The sequence below is a fragment of the Nerophis lumbriciformis genome, linkage group LG03, assembly GCF_033978685.3.
Source record: "Nerophis lumbriciformis linkage group LG03, RoL_Nlum_v2.1, whole genome shotgun sequence".
Taxonomy (NCBI): Eukaryota; Metazoa; Chordata; class Actinopteri; order Syngnathiformes; family Syngnathidae; genus Nerophis; species Nerophis lumbriciformis.
Genome location: NC_084550.2, coordinates 13,612,931 through 13,639,120, shown reverse-complemented (window position 1 = coordinate 13,639,120; position 26,190 = coordinate 13,612,931). Strand labels below are relative to the sequence as shown.

At 41.2% G+C, this 26,190-nt stretch overlaps 1 protein-coding gene across 2 annotated transcripts in view; it reads left to right on the top strand.

Annotated features, from left to right (window-relative positions):
- The window catches only part of LOC133579580 (uncharacterized), a 107,444-nt gene that overhangs the window by 29,898 nt on the left and 51,356 nt on the right, over window positions 1-26,190 (top strand). For both annotated transcript variants that reach the window (XM_061934062.2, XM_061934066.1), the window contains exons 3-7: window positions 969-1,124; window positions 5,004-5,106; window positions 13,764-13,823; window positions 16,690-16,946; window positions 22,092-22,151. In XM_061934062.2, coding sequence (XP_061790046.1) covers window positions 969-1,124; window positions 5,004-5,106; window positions 13,764-13,823; window positions 16,690-16,946; window positions 22,092-22,151 — 636 coding nt within the window. The remainder of the gene's footprint in view (window positions 1-968; window positions 1,125-5,003; window positions 5,107-13,763; window positions 13,824-16,689; window positions 16,947-22,091; window positions 22,152-26,190) is intronic.

The window sequence follows — 26,190 nt, the reverse complement described above, 5'->3', positions numbered from 1 at the left end:
GCAACGCTACCATGGACGCCCCTGCTTATTTCAGCAAGACAATGCCAAGCCACGTGTTACATCAATGTGGCTTCATAGTAAAAGAGTGTGGGTACTAGACTGGCCTGCCTGTAGTCCAGACCTGTCCCCCATTGAAAATGTGTGGCGCATTACGAAGCCTAAAATACCACAACGGAGACCCCCGGACTGTTGAACGACTTAAGCTGTACATCAAGCAAGAATGGGAAAGAATTCCACCTGAGAAGCTTAAAAAATGTGTCTCCTCAGTTCCCAAACGTTTACTGAGTGTTGTTAAAATGAAAGGCAATGTAACACAGTGGTGAACATGCCCTTTCCCAACTACTTTGGCACGTGTTGCAGTCATGAAATTCTAAGTTAATTATTATTTGCAAAAAAAAAATAAAGTTTATGAGTTTGAACATCAAATATCTTGTCTTTGTAGTGCATTCAATTGAATATGGGTTAAAAAGGATTTGCAAATCATTGTATTCCGTTTATATTTACATCTAACACAATTTCCCAACTCATATGGAATCGGGGTTTGTACATGGAGTAAAATGATTTTGCAGGCCACATTAAGGATTTGTGGCTGGTTACATTAATGATGTGGCCTACCACATAAAATGACATGACCACATTGAATTGATTATTTGGCCCACGGGCCTTGAGTTTGATGTCTGTGACTTAGAGGATAGGCTCCACACTGTGTATGGAGATAGACAGTTAGCTGCTAGCCGCCGATCTGGCAGCTAACTCTTCCTGTCGGCAGCCTGAGCATAGAAAATGGTAATCAACATTTTATAAAATTAGACGACCCCCGGAAAATCGGTAAGACCCAACCCTAATTATATTGCTTCCTCTATTTATGCTTGTTTTTTATATTGCTCTCCCTATTTGATTCTTACACATTTGTTTACGTCTGCCTATGTTTCTTCCCTCCTTATGGATCCTTTCAAATTGACCACTAGACTGAGGGGGTTTCCAGCAAAACCGATGCATCAAAGTCCCGCCCAACCACCCTCTCAACCAATACCGAGGTCACCTCGGCCAAACGCCCCTCCCCAACCACAACCCCTGCTAATAAAAAAAGCCCCCCATCCAAGGCGAGGACTCCGATGGCAAAGGTGAGTAGGTGAGACACACCGGGCCTGATATGCTAAAGTTAGCCTTTAATAAAATACAAACTTGATAGCCAAACAAAGCTGATGTAGGAAGATTGTACGCCAATAATTTTGTCTCTTAAATCAGCACCGGATTATTAGCCGCACCTTCAATGAATGGCATATTTCATAACTTTGTCCACCAATAAGCCGCCCCGGACTATAAGCCGCGCCTACGCTGCGCTAAAGGGAATGTCAAAAAAACAGTCAGATAGGTCAGTCAAACCGCGCGCTTCTTCTACGGGGAAAAAAGATGGCGGCTGTTTACCGTAGTTGCGAGACCTAAACTTTATGAAAATGAATCTTAATATTTATCCATATATAAAGCGCACCGGGTTTTAAGGCGCACTGTCAGCTTTTGAGAAAATGTGTGGTTTTTAGGTGCGCCTTATAGTGCGGAAAATACGGTATATGCAGAATATATACTAGTTGTTAGAACGCTTACCGGTATATAAGCCACACCCACAAAATTTTAGACAAACATTTTTTTCCCCCATATATTAGCCGCACCCGACTCTTAGCTGCAGATATATCCGGTCTTAGATTATTTATTTACACAGAAATATTTTGTGGGTGTGGCTAAGAACAATCCATAAATTAGCCGCTCCGTCTAGTAAGCCACAAGGTTCAAAGTGTAGGAAAAAGTAGTTCAGTATTTACAGGTATTATTTAATTGGCGGAAGAAATATTAAATATTGTTCTGGCTTTTTAATAGCCATATTATTTTTGTTTCAGTGTTCAAATATGTCCATCTTCTACCGTTTTAATTTGTAAAGGTTTTAGCGTGTTATTTAATGTCAAATACATAACGTGAAATACATACGCGCATCACTTCCGGTTTATGCGACGTCACGTGGATTCACTTCCTGTTGTTGTAATTTCTTCTAGTATAGATGGCTCACCTTGTTCTAAGACCGCACAGTCTATTGGTTCATTGTACGCAATTAAACAGTTTAATTGCTCAGACAGTAGTGTGTTTATATTGAGGTATGTCGGAAAGACATAATTTTAATGACTTTCGTATTCGGATTAGTATTTAAGATAGCGGCTAGCATGCTTCTGCATTGAATGAGCAGTACCATCGCCATGTGAGTTTTCTAAAGTGTTATTAATGACACTAATTAATGATCATTTCAATTAAAAACAGTAATACTAACCGTCGGGATTTGTACCGCGGTTTATCATTTTACAATTTATTGCTACATCCTATTTCTGGGGCTGAGGTTGCTGAGGTAGTTAAAAAGCTCCTCGGTGGCAAGGCCCCGGGGGTGGATGAGATCCGCCCGGAGTTCCTTAAGGCTCTGGATGCTGTGGGGCTGTCTTGGTTGACAAGACTCTGCAGCATCGCGTGGACATCGGGGGCGGTACCTCTGGATTGGCAGACCGGGGTGGTGGTTCCTCTCTTTAAGACGGGGAACCGGAGGGTGTGCTCTAACTATCGTGGGATCACACTCCTCAGCCTTCCCGGTAAGGTCTATTCAGGTGTACTGGAGAGGAGGCTACGCCGGATAGTCGAACCTCGGATTCAGGAGGAACAGTGTGTTTTTCGTCCTGGTCGTGGACCTGTGGACCAGCTCTATACTCTCGGCAGGGTCCTTGAGGGTGCATGGGAGTTTGCCCAACCAGTCTAAATGTGCTTTGTGGACTTGGAGAAGGCATTCGACCGTGTACCCCGGGAAGTCCTGTGGGGAGTGCTCAGAGAGTATGGCGTAACGGACTGTCTGATTGTGGCGGTCCGTTCCCTGTATGCTCAGTGTCAGAGCTTGGTCCGCATTGCCGGCAGTAAGTCGGACACGTTTCCAGTGAGGGTTGGACTCCGCCAAGGCTGCCCTTTGTCACCGATTCTGTTCATAACTTTTATGGACAGAATTTCTAGGCGCAGTCAAGGCGTTGAGGGGATCTGGTTTGGTGGCTGCAGGATTAGGTCTCTGCTTTTTGCAGATGATGTGGTCCTGATGGCTTCATCTGGCCAGGATCTTCAGCTCTCACTGGATCGGTTCGCAGCTGAGTGTGAAGCGACTGGGATGAGAATCAGCACCTCCAAGTCCGAGTCCATGGTTCTCGCCCGGAAAAGGGTGGAGTGCCATCTCCGGGTTGGGGAGGAGATCTTGCCCCAAGTGGAGGAGTTCAAGTACCTTGTTCACGAGTGAGGGAAGAGTGGATCGTGAGATCGACAGGCGGATTGGTGCGGCGTCTTCAGTAATGCGGACGCCGTATCGATCCGTTGTGGTGAAGAAGGAGCCGAGCCGGAAGGCAAAGCTCTCAATTTACCGGTCGATCTACGTTCCCATCCTCACCTATGGTCATGAGCTTTGGGTTATGACCGAAAGGACAAGATCACGGGTACAAACGGCCGAAATGAGTTTCCTCCGCCGGGTGGCGGGGCTCTCCCTTAGAGATAGGGTGAGAAGCTCTGCCATCCGGGGGGAGCTCAAAGTAAAGCCGCTGCTCCTCCACATCGAGAGGAGCCAGATGAGGTGGTTCGGGCATCTGGTCAGGATGCCACCCGAACGCCTCCCTAGGGAGGTGTTTAGGGCACGTCCGACCGGTAGGAGGCCGCGGGGAAGACCCAGGACACGTTGGGAAGACTATGTCTCCCGGCTGGCCTGGGAACGCCTCGGGGTCCCACAGGAAGAGCTGGACGAAGTGGCTGGGGAGAAGGAAGTCTGGGCTTCCCTGCTTAGGCTGCTGTCCCCGCGACCCGACCTCGGATAAGCGGAAGAAGATGGATGGATGGATGGATGCTACATCCTTACTCCAAAGTCACTTTTTAAACCGTCTTTGAGTCTGCCTGCAAACTGTCCGTTCTAAAGATTCACCGGTCATATCATTAGGTACACCTGCAGTTTTTTGATTGATTGATTAAAACTTTTATTAGTAGATTGCACAGTTCAGTACATATTCCGTACAATTGACCACTAAATGGTAACACCCGAATAAGTTTTTCAACTTGTTTAAGTCGGGGTCCACGTAATCAATTCATAGATTGTACAAGCTGCATTTAAAAAAAGCTGCTTTTAACAGAATGTACGTCACTGCATGTTGCAAATCACTGTTATTATGTCATTGCCAAGATTATATGATACTTCTTTCCTGGCCGTATGCAAGCTCACGCCTAAAAGCATGAACTTTTTGATACTTGTGACATTTTTTAACACAAAGTTCAAACTTTGTAACAGCATGCTTAAGTCATAAAAAACACTTTCATCATATGTCCGATTGGGATCGTCCCCGTTAGGAGGGGGGAGTCCCACCCAGATTATTTAAGTCGAAGGCTGTCTAAAAAAAAAGAAAGGTGTCTATAATTGAAGATGAACAATTAATTCTTTACAGAACAGTAAGTATAAACAATAGCAATACCGGCGCTGGAGAGAGGACCGAGCCATCTAAAGTCTAAAAATGTTCCCTTTAAGGACTGAATGATGGTGTCCGCTTTAGCAATTTTGAAAAAAAAAAAACCCCAAAGAAACGTCTTCCAACATGCATAATCTACCACGCAGAGCGCACCTTCGCCATGCTTACAATAGATTTTGTTCATGTGTCAATATTGCAAAAAATGTGGCCCTACTTATGGTTGTGTGCTGCATGTTTCACAGCATAACAAAACAACACAAATTGGATAACGTGGATTTGGATGTAAATAGCCGTCTCCGTTGTGACTGCAAAATCCTTCCAAACACTATTTTAAAGCACATCTCTCTTTTACTTCAGCTAATTTTGTCTCCATCGTCTCCTTCATGACTGACCTTTGAAACACAAGGAGACAAGAAAACAGCTTTTTTTAAATCCATCTTTTATGTGCACACAAACACAGATTTGTCTTTATTTTGGTCTCTTTTCCAGACTCCGGAAAGTGGAGCAGCTGAGAAACGTGCATCAGTGCCAAAGACCGCTGCTACTCCCAGTAAGACCAGTTCCGCTGCGTCTCCCGGCAACAAAACTGCTGGTAAATGCATGCTACTTCCTGGTGTTTTTATTCAGAGCCTCACAAAAATGTTATTTATGTTTGATTGTGGTTTTACATGTGACACCCTTCATACATTTTATGGAAACTAAATATTTAATCTTGTGTAGCTTTTTCCACACAAGGCCATTTTCCATCCATTTTCTACCACTTGTCCCTTTTGGGGTCGCGGGGGGTGCTGGAGCCTATCTCAGCTGCATTCGGGCGGTAGGCGGGGTACACCCTGGACAAGTCGCCACCTCATCACAGGGCCAACACAGATAGACAGATCAAAACCATTACAATAAATTGGCTCCCCTGAAGTTTGGTCCCCGGGCAAAAAAATGAGTCTTATATTATTTATTTAGTTTTTTATTCAACACTTCGCGATATCAACTTCAGGTCTATCTGTAGATATAAAGTTTTTTTTTTCTTTCTATGTTTTAAGCCTATTTTGTGCAAGATTTTCAAAGTGGAATATTTGATGCAAAGTAGTTGGAGCCTTAAATATGTAAATAATTCACAACAACATTGATTTTGATTCATTATTCCTTGAGAAATGATAGTTAAAAAAAAAACATCCCACTAAAATGATTGGGGACCCAAAAGGGCCCCACTCCAAAAAGTGTTAAAAAATAATTCCTATATTATTATTATTTTTTTTTACTTTCAACTGTAGATCAACATCAGGTCCATATATAAGTGGTTATTAGTTTTTGTTTTTTGTTTTATGCCCATTAGGTCAAAGACAACTTGTTAAAACACAAAATATGCTATATTTTCCTCAAAAAATATTTCAAAGTGGAATATTTGATGTGAAATAATTGGAGAATTAAATAGGTCAATAATTCATAACAACATTGATTTTGATTAAAATTTTTTTTAGCAATGACAGTTTAAAAATATAAACCCACTAAAATGTTTAGGGATCAAAAATATAAAATATAATTTATAAAAAAAAAAAAAATTCAAGGCTTAAATCTTTACATCAACCAATCTATCCATCGGTTATACAGTCAGTTTTTATAATTTTTTGTGTTTTGTTTTTGTTTGTTTTATGCAATTTTTTGTCAAAGAAAACTTGTTTTTTATTTGGCAAACACACACAATTTGCGATATTTTCCTACAAAAAGATTTAAAAGCGTGTTTTTCATGTGAAGTAGATCATTGAATAGGTCAATAATTCATAACAACATTGATTTGGATTCATTTTTATATTTTGAGCAATGACCATTTTAAAAGGAAAAACAGCCTACATGGCAGTTTTGTGTATCAGAGTCAACATTTCTATATTTTATATTTATTCATGTTTTTATCTTCATATGTCTTACTTGTGTTTTATCCTTTATCTCTACTCATGGTTCGTACTATTTTACAGGTTGTTTTTTTTTTTTTTACTTTACAGCGTTCCTCAGAGGAAGCCCTCTGCATCAGGGGTTATCGGCCATGTTTGTGGGGGCGCTTTGCGCCAGCGACCTGGTGGCCATGGTCTGGTAACGCCCTGGTGCAGACGGCTCCTGTGATAGTGTTTACTCAACTGGCTCCTCCGTACCCAACCATGCACTTATTTTATGTATGAAAAGCGCTTTATAAATAAAGTTTGATTTGACTTGAATGAATCTAAAGGTAAAATACTGTAAAAATGCACCCAATTGCAGGAAATGTAGTCTTGTTTTTCAAAATGTCCTTTCGAAGCTTGCGTGGCAGCACCTAATGTTCCTCTTTTTTTTCTCGAAGGGTGCTCACATGCCTGTGTGTGCCGACACAAGGACTTTCTAGCAGTCCAACCTGACTTCAACAGCTAGCCCTAAAAATACTCTGAGTGTACTTACTGTACGGGCATTAACAACTGCAGGCGACAAGTTGAATGGATACCACATGTTGGATATTGTTGGCTGCGAGAGTTGATTTTACAAGACACCCGACAAAACGAGCGAGCGACATGACTCAGACCCCTCGCGGTGTGCTTTCATCACCCTCAGAAAATATGATTCATGTAGCATAAACACGGAGATATGCTCATCCGCTGGTTTTTCTGGCGGCTTTTACACCACGAGTGATGGCAGCATACTGTAATCGTACTTATAAATATCAATTGAATGTTTTCACACTTCATAACCCACTTAAGTTCGGAGTGACATTTTGTGATTCAGATCAGTCCCTAAACTAATGACAATTTGAATTACACCGACTGACTTTTGCAACTGGCAGCCTTCATTGTTGCTTTTTGCCATTGTTGTCTATGACTGAAGATTTTCATTGTCGCATCTGATTTATTAGATTTTGTCATTTTTATAAACCGATTACAACGATATGGTCCCTAAGTCTGAGTAGTCTTTAGTGGACTGGAACTTATGTTCATATTAGGGGTGCATAATGAGTATCAGGCTGATATTTGAAATCATGACGTCACGCTGATAGTCTGATAACATTAAAATATATCTAAAAAAACGATAGATTAAAAAAAAAAAAAACACTCCTGACGCGAGATCACCCCATACTTGCCAACCTTGAGACCTCCGATTTCGGGAGGTGGGGGGTGGGGGCGTGGTCGGGGGTGGGGCGGGGCGTGGTTGGGGGCGTGGTTAAGAGGGGAGGAGTATATTGACAGCTAGAATTCACCAAGTCAAGTATTTCATACAAATATATATATATATATATATATATATATATATATATATATATATATATATATATATATATATATATATATACATATATATATATATATGTATATATATATATATATATATATATATATATATGTATATATATATATGTATATATATATATATATATATATATATATATATATATATTTATATATAGATATAGATATCTACATCCTGAAAATATGCAAACAAAACTGTGTTTAGATAATTGATACTTCAAACTTGCATAAATAAATATTAAGGAATATAACATAACTTGGCTTCTGAGAGTTTCAAAATGTAATGAATAAAATGCTAAAGTTGTTGATAAACAAGCAATTATTTTAATAATTAAATATGGTCATTTTAAATGAATTATTATGATAATTTAAAATCAATTATTTCAAATATGTTTATTTTAATGTATAATTCTATGGCTGGATGTAATAAGGAGTCACAAAAAAATACAAATAAAAATACAATTAATTTTGATGTTTTTAGCAAAATATAGTAAAAATGTATTTATTTTTTTAATTTTTTTATTAATAAATATATTTATTTTTTAGGTAAAATAAACATAATAATACAATTTATCTCTAGTCTGGATGATTTAGTTCTTGTCACCCTGTTGTCCTCCCGTCATGGAAAAAGGCTGTCCTCACTCAGGTCCGCATGGAGCTGGAGGGGGCGTGGCTTCCAGCTCCGGCTGAAAATCGGGAGATTTTCGGGAGAATATTTGTCCCGGGAGGTTTTGGGGAGAGGCGCCGAATTTCGGGAGTCTCCCGGAAAATTCGGGAGGGTTGGCAAGTATGGATTACCCATACTGTGCTGTAGGTTAGGGTATACAAATGAAGCGCTCCTACTTCTTAAGGTCACCTCATTACTTATCAGAAGAAGACATCCCGTGTGCCCCCTAAAATAAATGCCTTGCAAACACTCCGCAATCAAATAATCATCCATCCATCTTCTTCTGCTTATCCGAAGTCAGGTCGCAGGGTAAGCAGCCTAAGTAGAGAAGCCCAGACTTTCCTTTCCCCAGCTACTTCGCCCAGCTCTTCCCGGGGGATACCGGGGGATCCCGAGGCGTTCCCAGGCCAGCTGGGAGACATATCATGTCCCGGGTCTTCCCCGTGGTCTCCTACCGGTCAAACGCGCCCTAAACACCTCCCCAGGGAGGCGTTCGGAGGGCATTCTGACCAGGTGCCCGAACCACCTCATCTGGCTCCTTAAGCAAACAAAGTTTATTTATGTAGCCCTTAAACACTTTGAAGGGCTGCACAAACCACAAAAAAATCCCCTGATCTAAAAAAATCCTGCATTCGGCAAAGGAAAAACTCAAACCCCAAAATGAGTAAAAGCAGAAACTCTGGGTGACTGCCTGGGTACAGTTTTTGCAAATTGGCAATGATAATGTGAGAGTCCAGTCCATTGGGGGCAAGCAGAACAGCTGTCATTTCCTCCAGACTGGTACCTCTCCAGAGATTATCTGTGGCCACCTAGTATCCTCTTTATGCAAGAAAGTGTGGCAAAAAAGGAGAAGCGGCAAGTCAACTGGTCTAAAACAGTTTATTTAAACGCTAAACTATAGTATATACATGAGTTTCAAGACGGGACTTAAACGCTTCTACCGAGGTGGGTTCTCTAACTGTTGGCGGTATGGCACTCCAGAGTTCTGGAGCCCGAACAGAAAACGCTTTAGAGCCTGCAGACTTTTTGGGGGGGGGCTTTTGGAATCACTAATGAGCTGGTGATGTTTAAACATAGATTTCTCGACGGAAAAAAACAAACAAAAAAACAATTTGACTTTGACACATCAAACCCCACTGGCCACCCATTAGTATTCACGCTGAAAAAAAGAAAAAGCTAACGGTACCTTATTCCGGGGCGAAGTGAATTCAGACCAAAGTACTTGGCGGTAAAACTGGTCAAGTAACTTTCTTGTTCCGAATGTAGTGTCCTGACAGAGTCTGATGCTCTTTTTAAACCTTACTTCTGACCTTAACACGCCAATAGCAGCCCTCATAACATGTTAGCACTGTAGCGCTAGCCTAGCAAGGAGCCACAACAACACACCACTTCCACATGACGATTACAGCGTGGTGGCATTCAGGACATACTTGCCAACCCTCCCGGATTTTCCGGGAGACTCCCGAAATTCAGCGCCTCTCCCGAAAACCTCCCGGGACAAATGTTCTCCCGAAAATCTCCCGAAATTCATGCGGACCTGAGTGACGTGTCGACAGCCTGTTTTCACGTCCGCTTTCCCACAATATAAACAGCATGCCTGCCCAATCACGTTATAACTGTAGAATGATCGAGGGCGAGTTCTTGGTTTCTTATGTGGGTTTATTGTTAGGCAGTTTCATTAAAGTCCTCCCAGCGCGGTAACAACATACAACAACAGCAGTCACATTTTCGTCTACCGTAAAGCAGTTTGTCTGCCGTAAACAGCAATGTTGTGACACTCTTAAACAGGACAATACTGCCATCTAGTGTACATGCATATGTAACAATAACATCTAGGGCTTTTAGAGAGTGCAGTGCACAACTGCGCACACAAGGAGACGAAGCAGAATGCATCATAAGAGAGGGTTTTGATTGATTTATTGATTGAGACTTTTATTAGTCGGTTGCACAGTGAAGTACATATTCCGTACAATTGACCACTAAATTGATTCATGATACAGATATATACTATCATATATACTATCATCATAATATAGTCATCACACAAGATAATCTTAAGGGTGTATACATTGAATTATTTACATTATTTACAATTCGGGGGGGGTTAGGTTTGGTTGTTATCATCAGTCATCAACAATTGAGAACAGAGAAATGGATATTGAAACAGTGTAGGTCTGACTTGGTAGGATATGTACAGCAAGTAGTGGACATAGAGAGAGAGAGAGAGAGAGAGAGATCAGAAGGCATAAGAAAAATATCTGCATTTGATTGTTTACATTTGATTATTAACAATCCGGGGAGGGTGTTAGTTTAGGGTTGAAGTTGCCTAAAGGTATATTTTTATTGCGGTTTTGAAGGAGGATAGAGATGCCCTTTCTTTTATACTTGTTGGGAGGGCATTCCACATTGATGTGGCATAGAAAGAGAACGAGTTAAGACCTTTGTTAGATCGGAATCTGGGTTTAAGCATGGTTAGAAAAATAGTGACAGAGAATAGAACAAGGATGGACAATTCAACCCTTAACTCAACAATGAGTAGATGAGTGTTATGTGTGTGTATATGTGTAAATAAATAAACACTGAAATTCAAGTATTTCTCTTATTTTTATATATATATATATATATATATATATATATATATATATATACATATAGCTAGAATTCACTGAAAGTCAAGTATTTCTTATATATATATATATATATATATATATATATATATATATATATATATATATATATATATATATATATATATATATATATATATATATATATATATATATATATATGTATATATATATATATAAAATACTTGACTTGGTGAATTCTAGCTGTAAATATACTCCTCCCCTCTTAACCACGCCCCCGCCCCAACCACGCCCCCCCCCTCCCGAAATCGGAGGTCTCAAGGTTGGCAAGTATGATTCAGGAACAATCGGAATTATGAGCATCGCAATGTAATTTTTTACACATTCCCTATGTTCTGTATTACTGCAATAATTATGAAAATTTGTTTTTGAATGTGTTACTTAAATTCATATCACTGATATATTTAAATTACTAATATGTTAAACCTGAATGTCACAAAATTCCATAAAATTAAAAATGCATTGTTTTTGTTTAGTTTTTTTACCAAAATGTCCATGTTTTCCATTTTTTAAGTACCGGTTTGGGCACCGTTTAAGCACTGGCCCCGTTTTTAAAGCACCGCTTTGGTACACTTATCCGTTAAAATGTAAACGATACCCATCACAAATCTGGACATAAGCTTTACTGATTCATGGATGTGATTTTAGCTCTGCCCTACTAGTCCCAACAGGCACAAGACATTGATACAATGTTGATTATACATACATATCCTTTCAAATGGAGTTTGAACAACGTTGCAAAATAGTTGTATTTGTAAATTGGGACAACGTTGATGTCTAACGTTGGATCCACGTTGTTGGTATGATGAGCAAACTTCAATGGTCATCAGAACCCAACATTGAATAAACGTTGTCAAAAATCACGTTGTTTCAACGTTGTATTTGTGATGTAGAATATTGGTTGGAAAATGACCAAATTTCAATGGTCAAATCAACGTCAGAACCCAACATTGATTAAACGTCATCAAAAAGCATGTTGTTTCAATGTTGTATTTGTGTTGTAGAATATTGGTTGGAAAATGACCAAATGTCAATGGTCAAATTAACATCATAATCCGACATTGATTAAATGTTGTCAAAAAGCATGTTGTTCCAACGTTGTGTTTGAGTTGCTCAACGTCAGGACCTAATTCAACAAGTTCTCAACGTTGTTTTAATGTCTTGTGCCTGCTGGGGTAATGTCATATTTGATTAGGATGAATCTACAGGTACTGTTTGTCATATCTTACTTCCAGACTACGTTCCAATCTGCATTTAAAAAAATAATATATATATATAAATAAGTCATCCGTCTTGAGAAGCAGGAAGTTATCGTTATCACATACTTGCCAACCTTGAGACCTCCGATTTCGGGAGGTGGGGGTAGGGGGGTGGGGATGTGCGTGGTCGGGGTGGGGCGGGGGCGTGGTCGGGGGCGTGGCTAAAAGGGGAGGAGTATATTTACAGCTAGAATTCACCAAGTCAAGTATTTCATATATATATATATATATATATATATATATATACTGTATATATATATATATAAGAAATACTTGACGTTCAGTGAATTCTAGCTATATATATATATATATATATATATATATATATATATATATATATATATATATATATATATATACATATAAAATAAATACTTGAATTTCAGTGTTCATTTATTTACACATATACACACACATAACACTCATCTACTCATTGTTGAGTTAAGGGTTGAATTGTTCATCCTTGTTCTATTCTCTGTCACTATTTTTTGAACCATGCTGAACACCCTCTCTGACATTGATGTGTGGCACGCACAAAAGTGCTTTCATCAAATGCACTCGATGGCAGTAATGTCTCAACATTGCTGTTTACGGCAGACGAACTGCTTTACGGTATACAAAAAAGTGACTGCTGTTGTTGTGTGTTGTTGCCGCGCTGGGAGGACGTTAATGAAACTGCCTAACAATAAACCCACATTAGAAACCAAGAACTCGCCCTCCATCATTCTATAGTTATAACGTGATTGGGCAGGTACGCTTTTTTATATTGTGGAGGACCTGAGTCCGCCTGAATTTCGGGAGATTTTCGGGAGAAAATTTGTCCCGGGAGGTTTTCGGGAGAGGCGCTGAATTTCGGGAGTCTCCCGGAAAATCCGGGAGGGTTGGCAAGTATGCGTTATCAGCATTAAAAAATATATTGTGCGTCCCTAGTTCATGTGTTTTAATGAAACAGCAGGGCAGCAACGTAAACTTTTCGTTTGTAGTAGTAAAGATGTCGAAAACACTGAAAACATCCTGTTGAGTGCCCTTCACAATAAAGTGTATCCGATTTACCAAAATACATTTGTCCGTACCTCCTTTTGTTTCCATTCAAATAACATTTATCCAAAACAAAACTGAACACTTTGATACAAAAATAAGTCACAACATGAATCGTCTCTTCATGGGACAAAGCAAAACTTGAAGACGTTTATTTTGCAATTTGCTACTTCCTAAATTTTTACTAAATGAAGTATTTCAGTGTGTGTGTGCATTGTAGTTTGAGGTGGTTTTAATCGTCCTTCAACAGGCGATTGTGTTAGGATTTAAAAAAAAGAAAAAAAGAAACTTAACTATGTCTTTTTCATCAAGCCGTTGCCAAATATTGCTCATTTGAACTACGGAGTTACGTTTATTTGTGTGTTTCCTCCTTGCAGCAAACAAGAACCATAAGACTGAGAACAAGCCGGCAGAGGCCAAGAAACCCAAACCTACAGGTGAGAGACTTTTGGACAATGTACGTCTTCATTTGATCGAGCAAAACTAAATAAACACATGTTTAATGAGCCTAAACATAATAGGTTTTCAGTTATATCATGTAACTAGAAGATCCAATTTCCAGAGAAATTGCGTGTGAATGCTGTACCGAAATGCTAATGTGTTACTCTGGCAAGCCAACCGTTAGAATGGGTCACCTACCGAGTTAAATGACTCTGAGACATACGGCTTGAAAATAGGCTAGAAAAGTTAGCTCGCTAACGTTAGCACGCGACCATGGTGACCATGATTCCCAGGCGCGGCACCGCTGCTGCCCACTGCTCCCCTCACCTCCCAGGGGGTGAGCAAGGGGATGGGTCAAATGCAGAGGACAAATTTCACCATACCTAGTGTGTGAGTGACAATCATTGGTACTTTAACTTTAACTTAATTAACAGTTATGGGGCGTTCCCTTTACCCCGGAAAGTGGAAATCGCAGCTGTGAATGATGAAATGAACGTTCCACTTACGAGGTCGGGAATCAAGATGGCCACATCCACGAAAGCCATTCTTGCGCTTGCCTTGTCTAAATATAAACAATTTAGGAAAAAATATGCACGTTGGATGAAGAGGAAACACAGCTAGTGATGTTGAACTTTGTAGAAAAATTGTAGTCTACACTACAGTAACGTTACCGTATATGAATGTCCAACAATACATCACATATGGCTTATTTAGTTCGACAAAAACTAATCAGAAGTGCTAATAATGGATATTATAGAACGACCCCGAAGGGATTAAGCGGTAGAAAATGGATGGATGGATGGATGGAATAAGCTTATAATATTGTAACACCTTCTTTTACCTTTATTTAACTTCCATGACCTTTTATTTACAATCTTTTTAGGTTTAGAGCAGCCATTTTTAAAGCCAACTCGGGGTTGGTGAAAATCTCAGACTTTCCGAGGATGTCGTTGTGGCTTGTGCAGCCCTTTGAGACACTTGTGATTTAGGGCTATATAAATAAACATTGATTGATTGATTGATTGAAATCCGACCTTCTAGTTGAAACTTCCGACAAGGATCTCGGAAGTTCCGACTTTCCAGTACATGTGTCATGCACCATATTATATGACCCTCAGCTGTATAGCTGAAAAATTGCCTAAAAATTTAGCATGCTAACAGTCACCATGTGTCAAGTACAGTGTTATGTGATCCTGAGGTGTACGCATGCAATATTAGCCAAAGAAAGTTAGCATGCTAGCTTTTTTAGCTAATATTGCATGTACGCATGCTAATATTGCATGTACGATGCAATATTAGCTAACAAAAGTTAGCATGCTGGCTTTTTTAGCTAATATTGCATGTGTACATGTTGCATACTTGCCAACCCTCCCGGATTTTCCGGGAGACTCCCGAAATTCAGCGCCTCTCCCGAAAACCTCCCGGCACAAATTTTCTCCCGAAAATCTCCCGAAATTCAGGCGGACTCAGGGCCTCATGGGTTTATTGTTAGGCAGTTTCATTAACGTCCTCCCAGCGCGGCAACAACACACAACCACAGCAGTCACGTTTTTGTATACCGTAAAGCAGTTCGTCTGCCGTAAACAGCAATGTTGTGACACTCTTAAACAGGACAATACTGCCATCTAGTGCATTTGATGAAAGCACTTTTATATATACGTGTGTATATATATATATATATATATATATATATATATATATATATATATGTATATATATATATATATATATATATATATATATATATATATATATATATATATATATATATATGTATATATATATATATATATACATATAATAAAATATATATATATATATGTATATAATAAAATAAATATATATATATATAGCTAGAATTCACTTAACGTCAAGTATTTCTTATATGTATCCATCCATCCATTTTCTACCGCTTGTCCCTTTTTTTGGGGTCGCGGGGGGTGCTGGAGCCTATCTCAGCTGCATTCGGGCGGAAGGCGGGGTACACCCTGGACAAGTCGCCACCTCATCACAGGGCCAACACAGATAGACAGACAACATTCACACTCACATTCACACACTAGGGCCAATTTAGTGTTGCCAATCAACCTATCCCCAGGTGCATGTCTTTGGAGGTGGGAGGAAGCCGGAGTACCCGGAGGGAACCCACGCAGTCACGGGGATAACATGCAAACTCCACACAGAAAGATCCCGAGCCCGGATTGAACCCAGGACTACTCAGGACCTTCGTATTGTGAGGCACATGCACTAATATATATTTATATATATATATATATATACATATAGATATATTTATATATCTATATATATATGAAATACTTGACTTGGTGAATTCTAGCTGTAAATATACTCCTCCCCTTTAGCCACGCCCCCGTCCCACCCCGACCCCGCCCACGCCCACCCCCTCCCCCCACCTCCCGAAATCGGAGGTCTCAAGGTTGGCAAGTATGACATGTTGGAGCTAACTTTAGTAAGTAAATGTTATTTATAACACTTTTCACAGATAAAAATCACAACGTGCTGTACAAAAAATGAAAACATTAATTAATTTAAAAACAGAGGCGATATCATAAAAAGGATAAAAACAAAAGAAATATATTAAAAAAGTTAAAAAGACAATTAACTAAAAGCTTTTTTAAAAAGCAAAGTCTTCAAATGTTTTTTTTTTTTAAGATTCAACACAGTCCAGCACACTTTAACTAACTAGCAAATGTCACGTATCAAGTTATATGACTATGAAAATTGTCAAAAAAAGTAAGCATGCTAATCTTAGCAGGCAAACGTTAGCTTTTCAGCATTCACACAATAAGAAAACCAGAGTACCACATAACTTAAGTTTTTTTTTTTTTTTTGTGTCCGCAGCTCGTCCACGTCCGGCCTCCACCACTTCTCCCACGACTTTAGCTAACGCCGCCAACGGTGAAGCCGCTCCCTCCCACCGCCGCCGGGTTATCACCAAACCTCCTGTCCCCAAGCAAACCGCTCTGGAAAAGAAGCCAGCGGTGCCCCGTGCTCCTCGAAACATCCGGCCTCTCAATGCACCAACACCGGACCTGAAGAATGTCCGTTCCAAGATCGGGTCCACCGACAACATGAAGTACCAACCTGGTGGAGGAAAGGTAGGACCTTCCCTACTCCTTCATGGTAAAACCGGCCATTTGTACTCTGGTACGCCTGCAAGTGGCACTTTAATACTGTCACACCTCCACTGACCCGGTGCCATAAACGCTATCTTTGTGCATTTTGTGCCATGCCTTGTGCAAACGTTAGCCCTCTTTATTGCCTTGGGAACTGGTTAAGAAAGTCTTTCCATCACAAATGTCAGCCCACTTAATTGTGTTTCCATGTGGACTTTGCATAAACTGGATACTGCAGATGTATGAATAGTATCAAGACTACTCACAAAAAGTAAGGGACAATTGTCCGTCATTTAAAATTTCACAATAACTAAATTGAAAAGTACATTTTCCAGTTGAATTAGATTTGGTATGTAAAAAGTCCTCTTCATAACGCCTTGTAACTCCCAGTAATTTAACAACAGTACTTTTTCATCGTGATTAATGTTCTCAGAGGGAAGTCGAGACCGAGCTTCAGCGCGTTCTGATTAAAACTCACCAAGCAATTTCAGATTAACTGCAAATATATACAATTACAAAATTACACAACGAGTTCCTCTCAAGAACCGATATACCGTCCTAAAGAAGGGGTCTGTCCTTTCATTTAACACAGGTTTCTATGGCAACGCGTCCTGTGCAGGCTTATCTTGATGAGACTTTTGGAGGATTTCCACTCACAAATGACCTCACCCTCGCATCATGGACTGTATTGTGTGAGACTATGTGTGTGTGATTTTAAAACCAACTCTTTGGAGTTGTAAACTTAGTTTAGCAAGCATGCAAAAATGTTGAGGGAAATCAATATATTCAAACTTACACGTAAGTATATGCCAGCAAATATGTGTAGATAGCTTGCAAACTTATAATACATTGTTTCAAGTGTCACGGCTATTAGCAGGTTGCTGTCTGGCTCTCAACAAAGGCACACACTTCCCTTCCCTCTCCCTAATCTCTCCTACTTTTGCTTCTTTGTCTCGTCTCAACTTTTGTGAAACCTCCTTTTGCACTCCTTTCCAAAATCCTAACAATGGTATTGATCAACTGGCCTCATCAATATTGACAAGATATTCTTGATGAGAAGCCCGGATTTGGGGGAACTTGCCTGTCCTGATAAAACGTTTGTTGGTGGATACATGATGGATTCTTGGGAGAGGTGGAGTGTCTTATGTATGGCGATTCTTTCAGTCAAGGATGTTGAAGACATCATGAAAACAGGACATTTGCTGATTGGAGTAAGCGTTCCCCTGGTGTATCGACAAATTTGGAAGATGCTGGTAGCTGTTCAAGGTACCCCAAAGCTGCTACACATGATTGAAGGATGGGTACAGCTGTTGGCACTTAGACTTATGTAGTTTCTGAACTAAATCACAAACTGGATAACATCTCAGAGATGCTGTCTGCTCTGCAAGGCGAAGTTATCATAATTTGAGGGCCAGAAATAAACATTTAGAGTGATACGTTTACATTTGTTTTCGTTAGCTCAAACACAAACATTCTAATCTGGATTTCTTCCTCCCGCTGGAACGGCTTGACAAGGTCGTTGCTACAAGACTACTCCAGAGAACAGCGCAGTAAAAAAACTCAAAATTCATGCTCCATCTTTCATGGACAAAGACCTGTTGTTTGTTGACTTTTGTTGGACTGACTGGCTGTGATATCGCGAAAACACTCTGCGAGAGCGCCACGTTCAGGAAACAAGAGACTCTTCAGGCTTACATACACACACACGCGCATCCGCAGAAAATACACTTTACACACACCACCTACCCTTACCACGCCGCTTCACCCTCGCGGTATGACGGACAATGGAGCAGTGCCCCTGGTGGCTACATCTTCGGCCGGATGGAAGCCTCCTCCCACTGTTGCAAGTCTTGAGTTTTGTGTCTTGTAATATGTGCTCATATGTGCTTATGTCCTGGTCTCAAACTGAGCCTCACCCCTCACGTCCATAGGAGCTTAGCTAAGTTTGGGATTTGCTTTTTTCTCCCACTCCAGATGTTTACATTTTTACGGGGCGCCACCCTTGTGGCGACCCATCAGTCTTCCCATTCTGTCTACCATTATACTGTATGCCTGTTCTTGGACGGGTCGTACTGAAAACAAATTTTGTTGTACTTTTTAAGTGCAATGACAACAAAGTTCCCTTCCTAGATACAGAGAGACTGAGATAGAAATTCCACCTGGAAGCCAAACACCTCTAACTTTTTGTGAGTAGTGTAAATGCAATCCATGAATCACTCACGAGTGGACTATATTGTCCGAGTCTGGACACAGACGCCGTCCTATACGGATGTGGAACAATAAATTGTCTTTTGAAGGAGCCTTTTCTATTCTGACCGGCGCAGCTTTTATAGACTTTACCGTAATTATTGATCAAAACCAGGAAATCGACCGACCGATTGCATGGGATATTAAGCTTAGCCACGTGATACCACTCACTTAATCAAATCTGTGAGAGAAAGCGAGTGACTCGGAAGAACGATTTATGGCAAAAGAAAAGGGAAACGTCAGTCTACCGCAGGGCAGTTGTGGCTACAAATGTAGCTTACCACCACCAGGTGTGAATGAATGATTGGTTCTCACTTCTCTGTGAAGCGCTTTGAGTGTCGAAAAGTGCTATCCATCCATCCATCCATCTTCTTCCGCTTATCTGAGGTCGGGTCGCGGGGGCAGCAGCCTAAGCAGGGAAGCCCAGACTTCCCTCTCCCCAGCCACTTCGTCCAGCTCCTCCCGGGGGATCCCGAGGCGTTCTCAGGCCAGCCGGGAGACATAGTCTTCCCAACGTGTCCTGGGTCTTCCTCGTGGCCTCCTACCGGTCGGACATGCCCTAAACACCTCCCTAGGGAGGCGCTCTGGTGGCATCCTGACCAGATGCCCGAACCACCTCATCTGGCTCCTCTCGATGTGGAGGAGCAGCGGCTTTACTTTGAGCTCCCCCCGGATGACAGAGCTTCTCACCCTATCTCTAAGGGAGAGCCCCGCCACCCGGCGGAGGAAACTCATTTCGGCCGCTTGTACCCGTGATCTTGTCCTTTCGGTCATAACCCAAAGCTCATGACCATAGGTGAGGATGGGAACGTAGATCGACCGGTAAATTGAGAGCTTTGCCTTCCGGCTCAGCTCCTTCTTCACCACAACGGATCGATACAGCGTCCGCATTACTGAAGACGCCGCACCGATCCGCCTGTCGATCTCACGATCCACTCTTCCCTCACTCGTGAACAAGACTCCGAGGTACTTGAACTCCTCCACTTGGGGCAAGATCTCCTCCCCAACCCGGAGATGGCACTCCACCCTTTTCCGGGCGAGAACCATGGACTCGGACTTGGAGGTGCTGATTCTCATCCCAGTCGCTTCACACTCGGCTGCGAACCGATCCAGGGAGAGCTGAAGATCCTGGCCAGATGAAGCCATCAGGACCACATCATCTGCAAAAAGCAGAGACCTAATCCTGCAGCCACCAAACCAGATCCCCTCAACGCCTTGACTGCGCCTAGAAATTCTGTCCATAAAAGTTATGAACAGAATCGGTGACAAAGGGCAGCCTTGGCGGAGTCCAACCCTCACTGGAAACGTGTCCGACTTACTGCCGGCAATGCGGACCAAGCTCTGGCACTGAGCATACAGGGAGCGGACTGCCACAATCAGACAGTCCGATACCCCATACTCCCTGAGCACTCCCCACAGGACTTCCCGAGGGACACGGTCGAATGCCTTCTCCAAGTCCACAAAACACATGTAGACTGGTTGGGCAAACTCCCATGCACCCTCAAGGACCCTGCCGAGAGTATAGAGCTGGTCCACAGTTCCACGACCAGGACGAAAACCACACTGTTCCTCCTGAATCCGAGGTTCGACTATCCGGCGTAGCCTCCTCTCCAGTACACCCGAATAGACCTTACCGGGAAGGCTGAGGAGTGTGATCCCACGATAGTTAGAACACACCCTCCGGTTCCCCTTCTTAAAGAGAGGAACCACCACCCCGGTCTGCCAATCCAGAGGTACGCCCCCTATGGTCCACGGTCGCGTGGACCATAGGTGCCTCAGAAGAATTTTAGGGATCTCATGGAGACACTATATTACGAACGAAGAAAGTACAGCAAAGAACCAAGACAGGACTTCTGACACAAACCATGATTTAGCACAGAATGGTTTGGCATGGACACACACTCCGGACGATGACAACAGAATACCCAAAATAGCATGAGGGCTCACCGATAGATTGAAAGAGAAAAAGAGCAAGACCATTCACAACATGGAAAGGAACAATAGTAAAGTCCAGTTAGTTTAGTAGTAGTGTAGGAAGTAGTAGTGCTGTTTCGTCTTCTAGTCGTCCACAACTCATATGAATTCTTCATTCATCACCTGCGTTTCACAATACAATTAAACAATTCTTACTTACCATGTGTGATGTCTGTAGGTGTGTTTTCCTGCATGTTTAAACGTACTATCGTGATGTAATCAAGCGAGCGTTGTTAGTATCAGCTAATATGCTAACACGTTTACGAGTGTCTGTGTTAGTATTATTAACTTACATTGGCATTCTTTTTGTATTGTTTGTTTGACAAATTCTTTAGTAAATTCACCAAAACACCGTAGAGTTATTGAGTCTGTTTAGCTGATTGGAGAGCGAGCTTCCGCAGCTAGTGGGTCCATGACGATGACTTTTGTTTTGTTTGATCAGCCGTTTTAGTGCCGTGTTACAGACACCGTTTGGAAACTAATTAAGGTATGTACTCATTTTACAACGTATATACAGTATCTGTGGCTAATATATGGAAAATCTTTATATTTTTTTAATTTGGTTGGTGCGGCTTATATACCGGTGAACAATACGGTATGTCCTCCACCAGTGTGTATTGAAATCCAGGGTTTAACTTTGCCCACATCCACCACAGTCACCTTAGTTGTCGTATTTAAACAGAAAGTAAGCTTCTTATTGATCCACATACATAATTTCCAATAAATAAACCATTATGATTGACCAATCAACTATTAACTCATAACACTGGTCAAGGCGCCAGTCGCTTTCTTCCCACAGCTCACCTTTTTAGGATTGCCCACCACCCGCTCTGTGACCCGTTTTGTTGTGTGGTGCGGTTGCTTGGTCAGAGGTTGTATTGACCACCTGGGTGGTTGTCTCCCCAGGTTTCTTCCACACAGAACAACAAGACTTCAGATCCCTCCAATCCTCCCACCAAGGCCAGAGTGAGTCCCCGCCATCCTCTTTGCATTCACCACATTCACTCTCAACACGTTGAATTGTGGGTATTCTCCTACAGGTGTCAATAAGAAACTGTCAAGTTAGGGTTCTGCAAATAATTTGACTTGAAAGACATTAGCGTACAGTAAATAGTGGAGCAACATCCAAACACATATGATCTAGAACAGGGGTCGGCAACCTTTACCAGTCAAAGAGCCATTTTGACCAGTTTCACAAATTATAGAAAACAATGGGAGCCGCAAACATTTTTGAAATTTTAAATGAAATAACACTGCATGCAAAGTTTTTTTTTTGCTTTGTGCTATGTATACACTAGGGGTCTCAGACACGCTGCCCACACATTTATATGGAATTTTTAAGCTGGTGCGGCACGCGGGTCTTAAATGAATAACGCGTGTCAGCGTTATGCGTGCCGTGATGGTAAAGCATATAGCGCCCAGTCCAATCAGTGTGCCTGATCAGCCACACGTTGCATGGGGCTTCCGCTTGCTCACATAGGTGACAGCAAGGCATACTTGTTCAACAACCACACAGGTTACACTGACGGTGGCGGTATAAAAAAAACTTTAACACTCTTACTAATAATGCGCCACACTGTGAACCCACACCAAACAAGAATGACAAACACATTTCGGGAGAACATCTGCACCGTAACACAACACAAACACAACAGGACAAATACCCAGAATCCCATGCAGCCCTAACTCTTCCGGGATACTTTATACACCCCCGCAACCAAACCCCGCCCACCTCAACCGACGCACAGAGAGGGGGAGGGGGGGTGGGGGGTTGATGTGTGAGGGAGCAGGCTTGGGGTGGGGGTGGGGTTTGGTGGTAGCAGGGGTGTATAATATAGCCCGGAAGAGTCAGGGCTGCATGGGATTCTGGGTGTTTGTTCTGTTGTCTTTATGTTGTGTTAAGGTGCAGATGTTCTCCCGAAATGTGTTTGTCATTCTTGTTTGGTTTTGGTTCAAAGTGTGGCGCATTATTAGTAAGAGTGTTAAAGTTGTTTTATATGGTCACCGTCAGTGTAACCTATGTGGCTGTTGAGCAAGTATGCCTTGCTGTCACGTACGTGAGCAAGCAGAAGATATATATTGTATAACAAGTGTTGGGCTGGCACGCTGTTAATACAGACTGTAGAGGGCGCCAAATGTTGTACCATCATGACACGCCCTTATTATAGCAGTAAGGGCGAAAATCGGTGAATATTAATCCCGGGAGTGTTCTGCGAGAGGCACTGAAATCCGTAAATCTCACGGGAAAATTGAGTGGTTCAGCAAGTAAGCTGCTGAGCCGCATCAGAGTGATCAAAGAGCCGCATGCGGCTCCGGAGCCGCGGGTTGCCGACCCCTGATCTAGAAGCAACAACACCATTAAACACATGTAATAATAAATGCAAAAGAAACGGCTGCAAATACCCCAAAAAAACACAATCCCTCCAAAACATGTACATGACAAAAATGTGAAACAAAGGCAGTGGCACCAGATGTGATTGGGGATGGAATGAAAAGGTTTTTTTTTTTTTTTTTATGTCTTCGTGAAATACTTGACTGTAAACATCGGTTGTTTTAGGATTAGGGATAATCCCAAAAGCCCAAAAATAAATCATTCTGATTAATCGCGATTCTTATTTGTAATGATTCTTAATCGATTAAAAAAAATAAAATATCGATTTAGATTTATTTTATTTTTATTTGTTTCAATCTGTCCTGTCCAGCCACTCAGACAAATCATATTGTTGATGCCAATGATCTATATATGCTGTACAGATTTACTTTAGAAAAGACAAGTGTTGGATACTTCTTTTGTTGCCTTTTTTGTATTTGACTTTATATTTATTTGACTGTTTGGGTAGAATTTTATTAAACAAAACCAGTTTTATTTTAAGTAATATAGACATTTTTCACATCTATGTTATGGAGGAATGTAGTTAATCATAGAACTGGCACCAAATGTTATTTAAATAACGTATTGATTTTGAATGGAGAATCGAGTCATTACCGCCAAGAATCGAATTGATTCGAATGATGTGGTGCCAAAAGATTCACAGGTACTGTTCAAATGTAATCTGATATGCTATCAATTCCCGTTACCTTAAACTCGATACCGGTAACAATTTTCCGTACTTTTCTGTGTGTTAATAAATATTGTTTTTGATAATAAAATCAAATTTTTTTATTGGAACATTTCAAATGAGCTTATTAAAATAACTGCTGTCCAGTCGTCATATATTTCTTTATTATCACATTTCGGATTTTCAGTTACAGTTGCAAGTCCAAGACATTAGATGGCAGGACCCATTACCTCCCTGCTTGGCACTCAGCATCAAGGGTTGGAATTGGGGGTTAAGTCACCAAAATGATTCCCGGGCGCGGCCACCGCTGCTGCCCACTGCTCTCCTCACCTCCCAGGGGGTGATCAAGGGTGATGGGTCAAATGCAGAGAATAATTTCGCCACACCTAGTGTGTGTGTGTGACAATCAATGGTACTTTAACAGAAGTGTATAGTTTTAGTCTTTGTCTTTGCTGTCTAGTCTTTTGTTACGCCCAAGAAGTGTTAATACTGTAAAAATTGTACTTTTTGCGCACCAGCTGTTTGATTGCAACATGTATCTTTGTTGCAGTTTAATTAACAAACTTGGAGGTGTTGAAAGTGGTAATCAGTAGCATGTCAGTAGCAAAGCCACTGTATATTAGCATCAAGCTAGTGCATTTTTGGAAAAGTGGAGTCTTACTTTACTTAGAGTTGCAGCATTTTTTCAGTCAGTTTCTTTGCTGGCATTGAGAATCGCAACATTACCGAGAGGTAGTTTGGCTGAGTCCGCTCTCATTGCTGCTGGAGTGATCGCCAAGTGTAAAAGTGCAGAAAAAGTACCGAATTTGGTACTCATCCCTATTTATTATACTGTAAAATATTATGTCTTAAATGTTTAAGTGCTGATATTCCTCACGTCTGCCAGAAGTTGCAGCATTTCTTTCATGCATTTGTTTTTGACATTCTTTTGCATGGGTTTTTTGTAATTTTCCAGTTGCCGGAGTTTCATAGTGTTTGTGCGTTTTTTTTAAGTCTTGGATCATTCGTGTTGTATGAGCGTGTGCAAGGCCGGCCCTCTCTATACGCAGCTCAGGAACCCACGATCTGTAGGGAGCACCATTTTGCGTGAAGCAGCGCATGTCTAATGTCAATTAATGAATGTCAGAGCGCCTCATATGACTTTTTTTTTTTTACTACAAATGTGTTCATAGCCCCTTACTGCTCTGTAACTGACACGAGTATAATAGCAAATTTCCATGGATTTCCTGTTCCCCTTAATGCCGGCCTCGTAAGTCAGCATGTCTGTGTCAGGAAGGTTGTTAAATTTGTTATTTTGCGATAAAACCATCAATTCCTTAACAATTTGCCATGTAATAAACAAAATGTTTGTACAAAACATCCATAACAAAGTATAAGGATTGTTTCACTTAATAAAAAAGAGTGGAAATAAGTCTAAAATGAGAGCAATGCCTCGGGCCCCTAGTTTAGCCAGGGCAGTCCCTGGACGTGTGGATATTGCTCCTTGTTTGCTTGCCCCATAATTAACACTAGGATGGGTCGTTTGACTGGATTTCCTTGCTTCACGGTAAAGAGAATGAATACAAAATAATTAGGTTTTTTTTTACACTAGTTGCCCCGTATAAATTGTATACTTCAATGTCTTTTAGATGGTAGGAAATTCTAATGATGTGTCGCTAACGAAAGGGCTTCTTGTGTCAACTCTTTGAAGTGAGAGATCAAAGATGTCTCCTGGTTTAAAATGTCATAATGACTTGGCTCTTCACATAACCTCAAGCAGGGATATTCAACTAAATTGTTCTGGGGGCCACATTTCTAGAAAAGCTAAGGACAGAGGGGGCAAACTTCTCCGTTCACTATTGGTATTTGTATATTTCGGAGAACCAGTAGACAGTAGACATTTGATTTTGGTGTTTTTATTTTGTCAAAGTTCATGTGTTTGAAAAAAGGGCTTGTAGTGTCCCCCC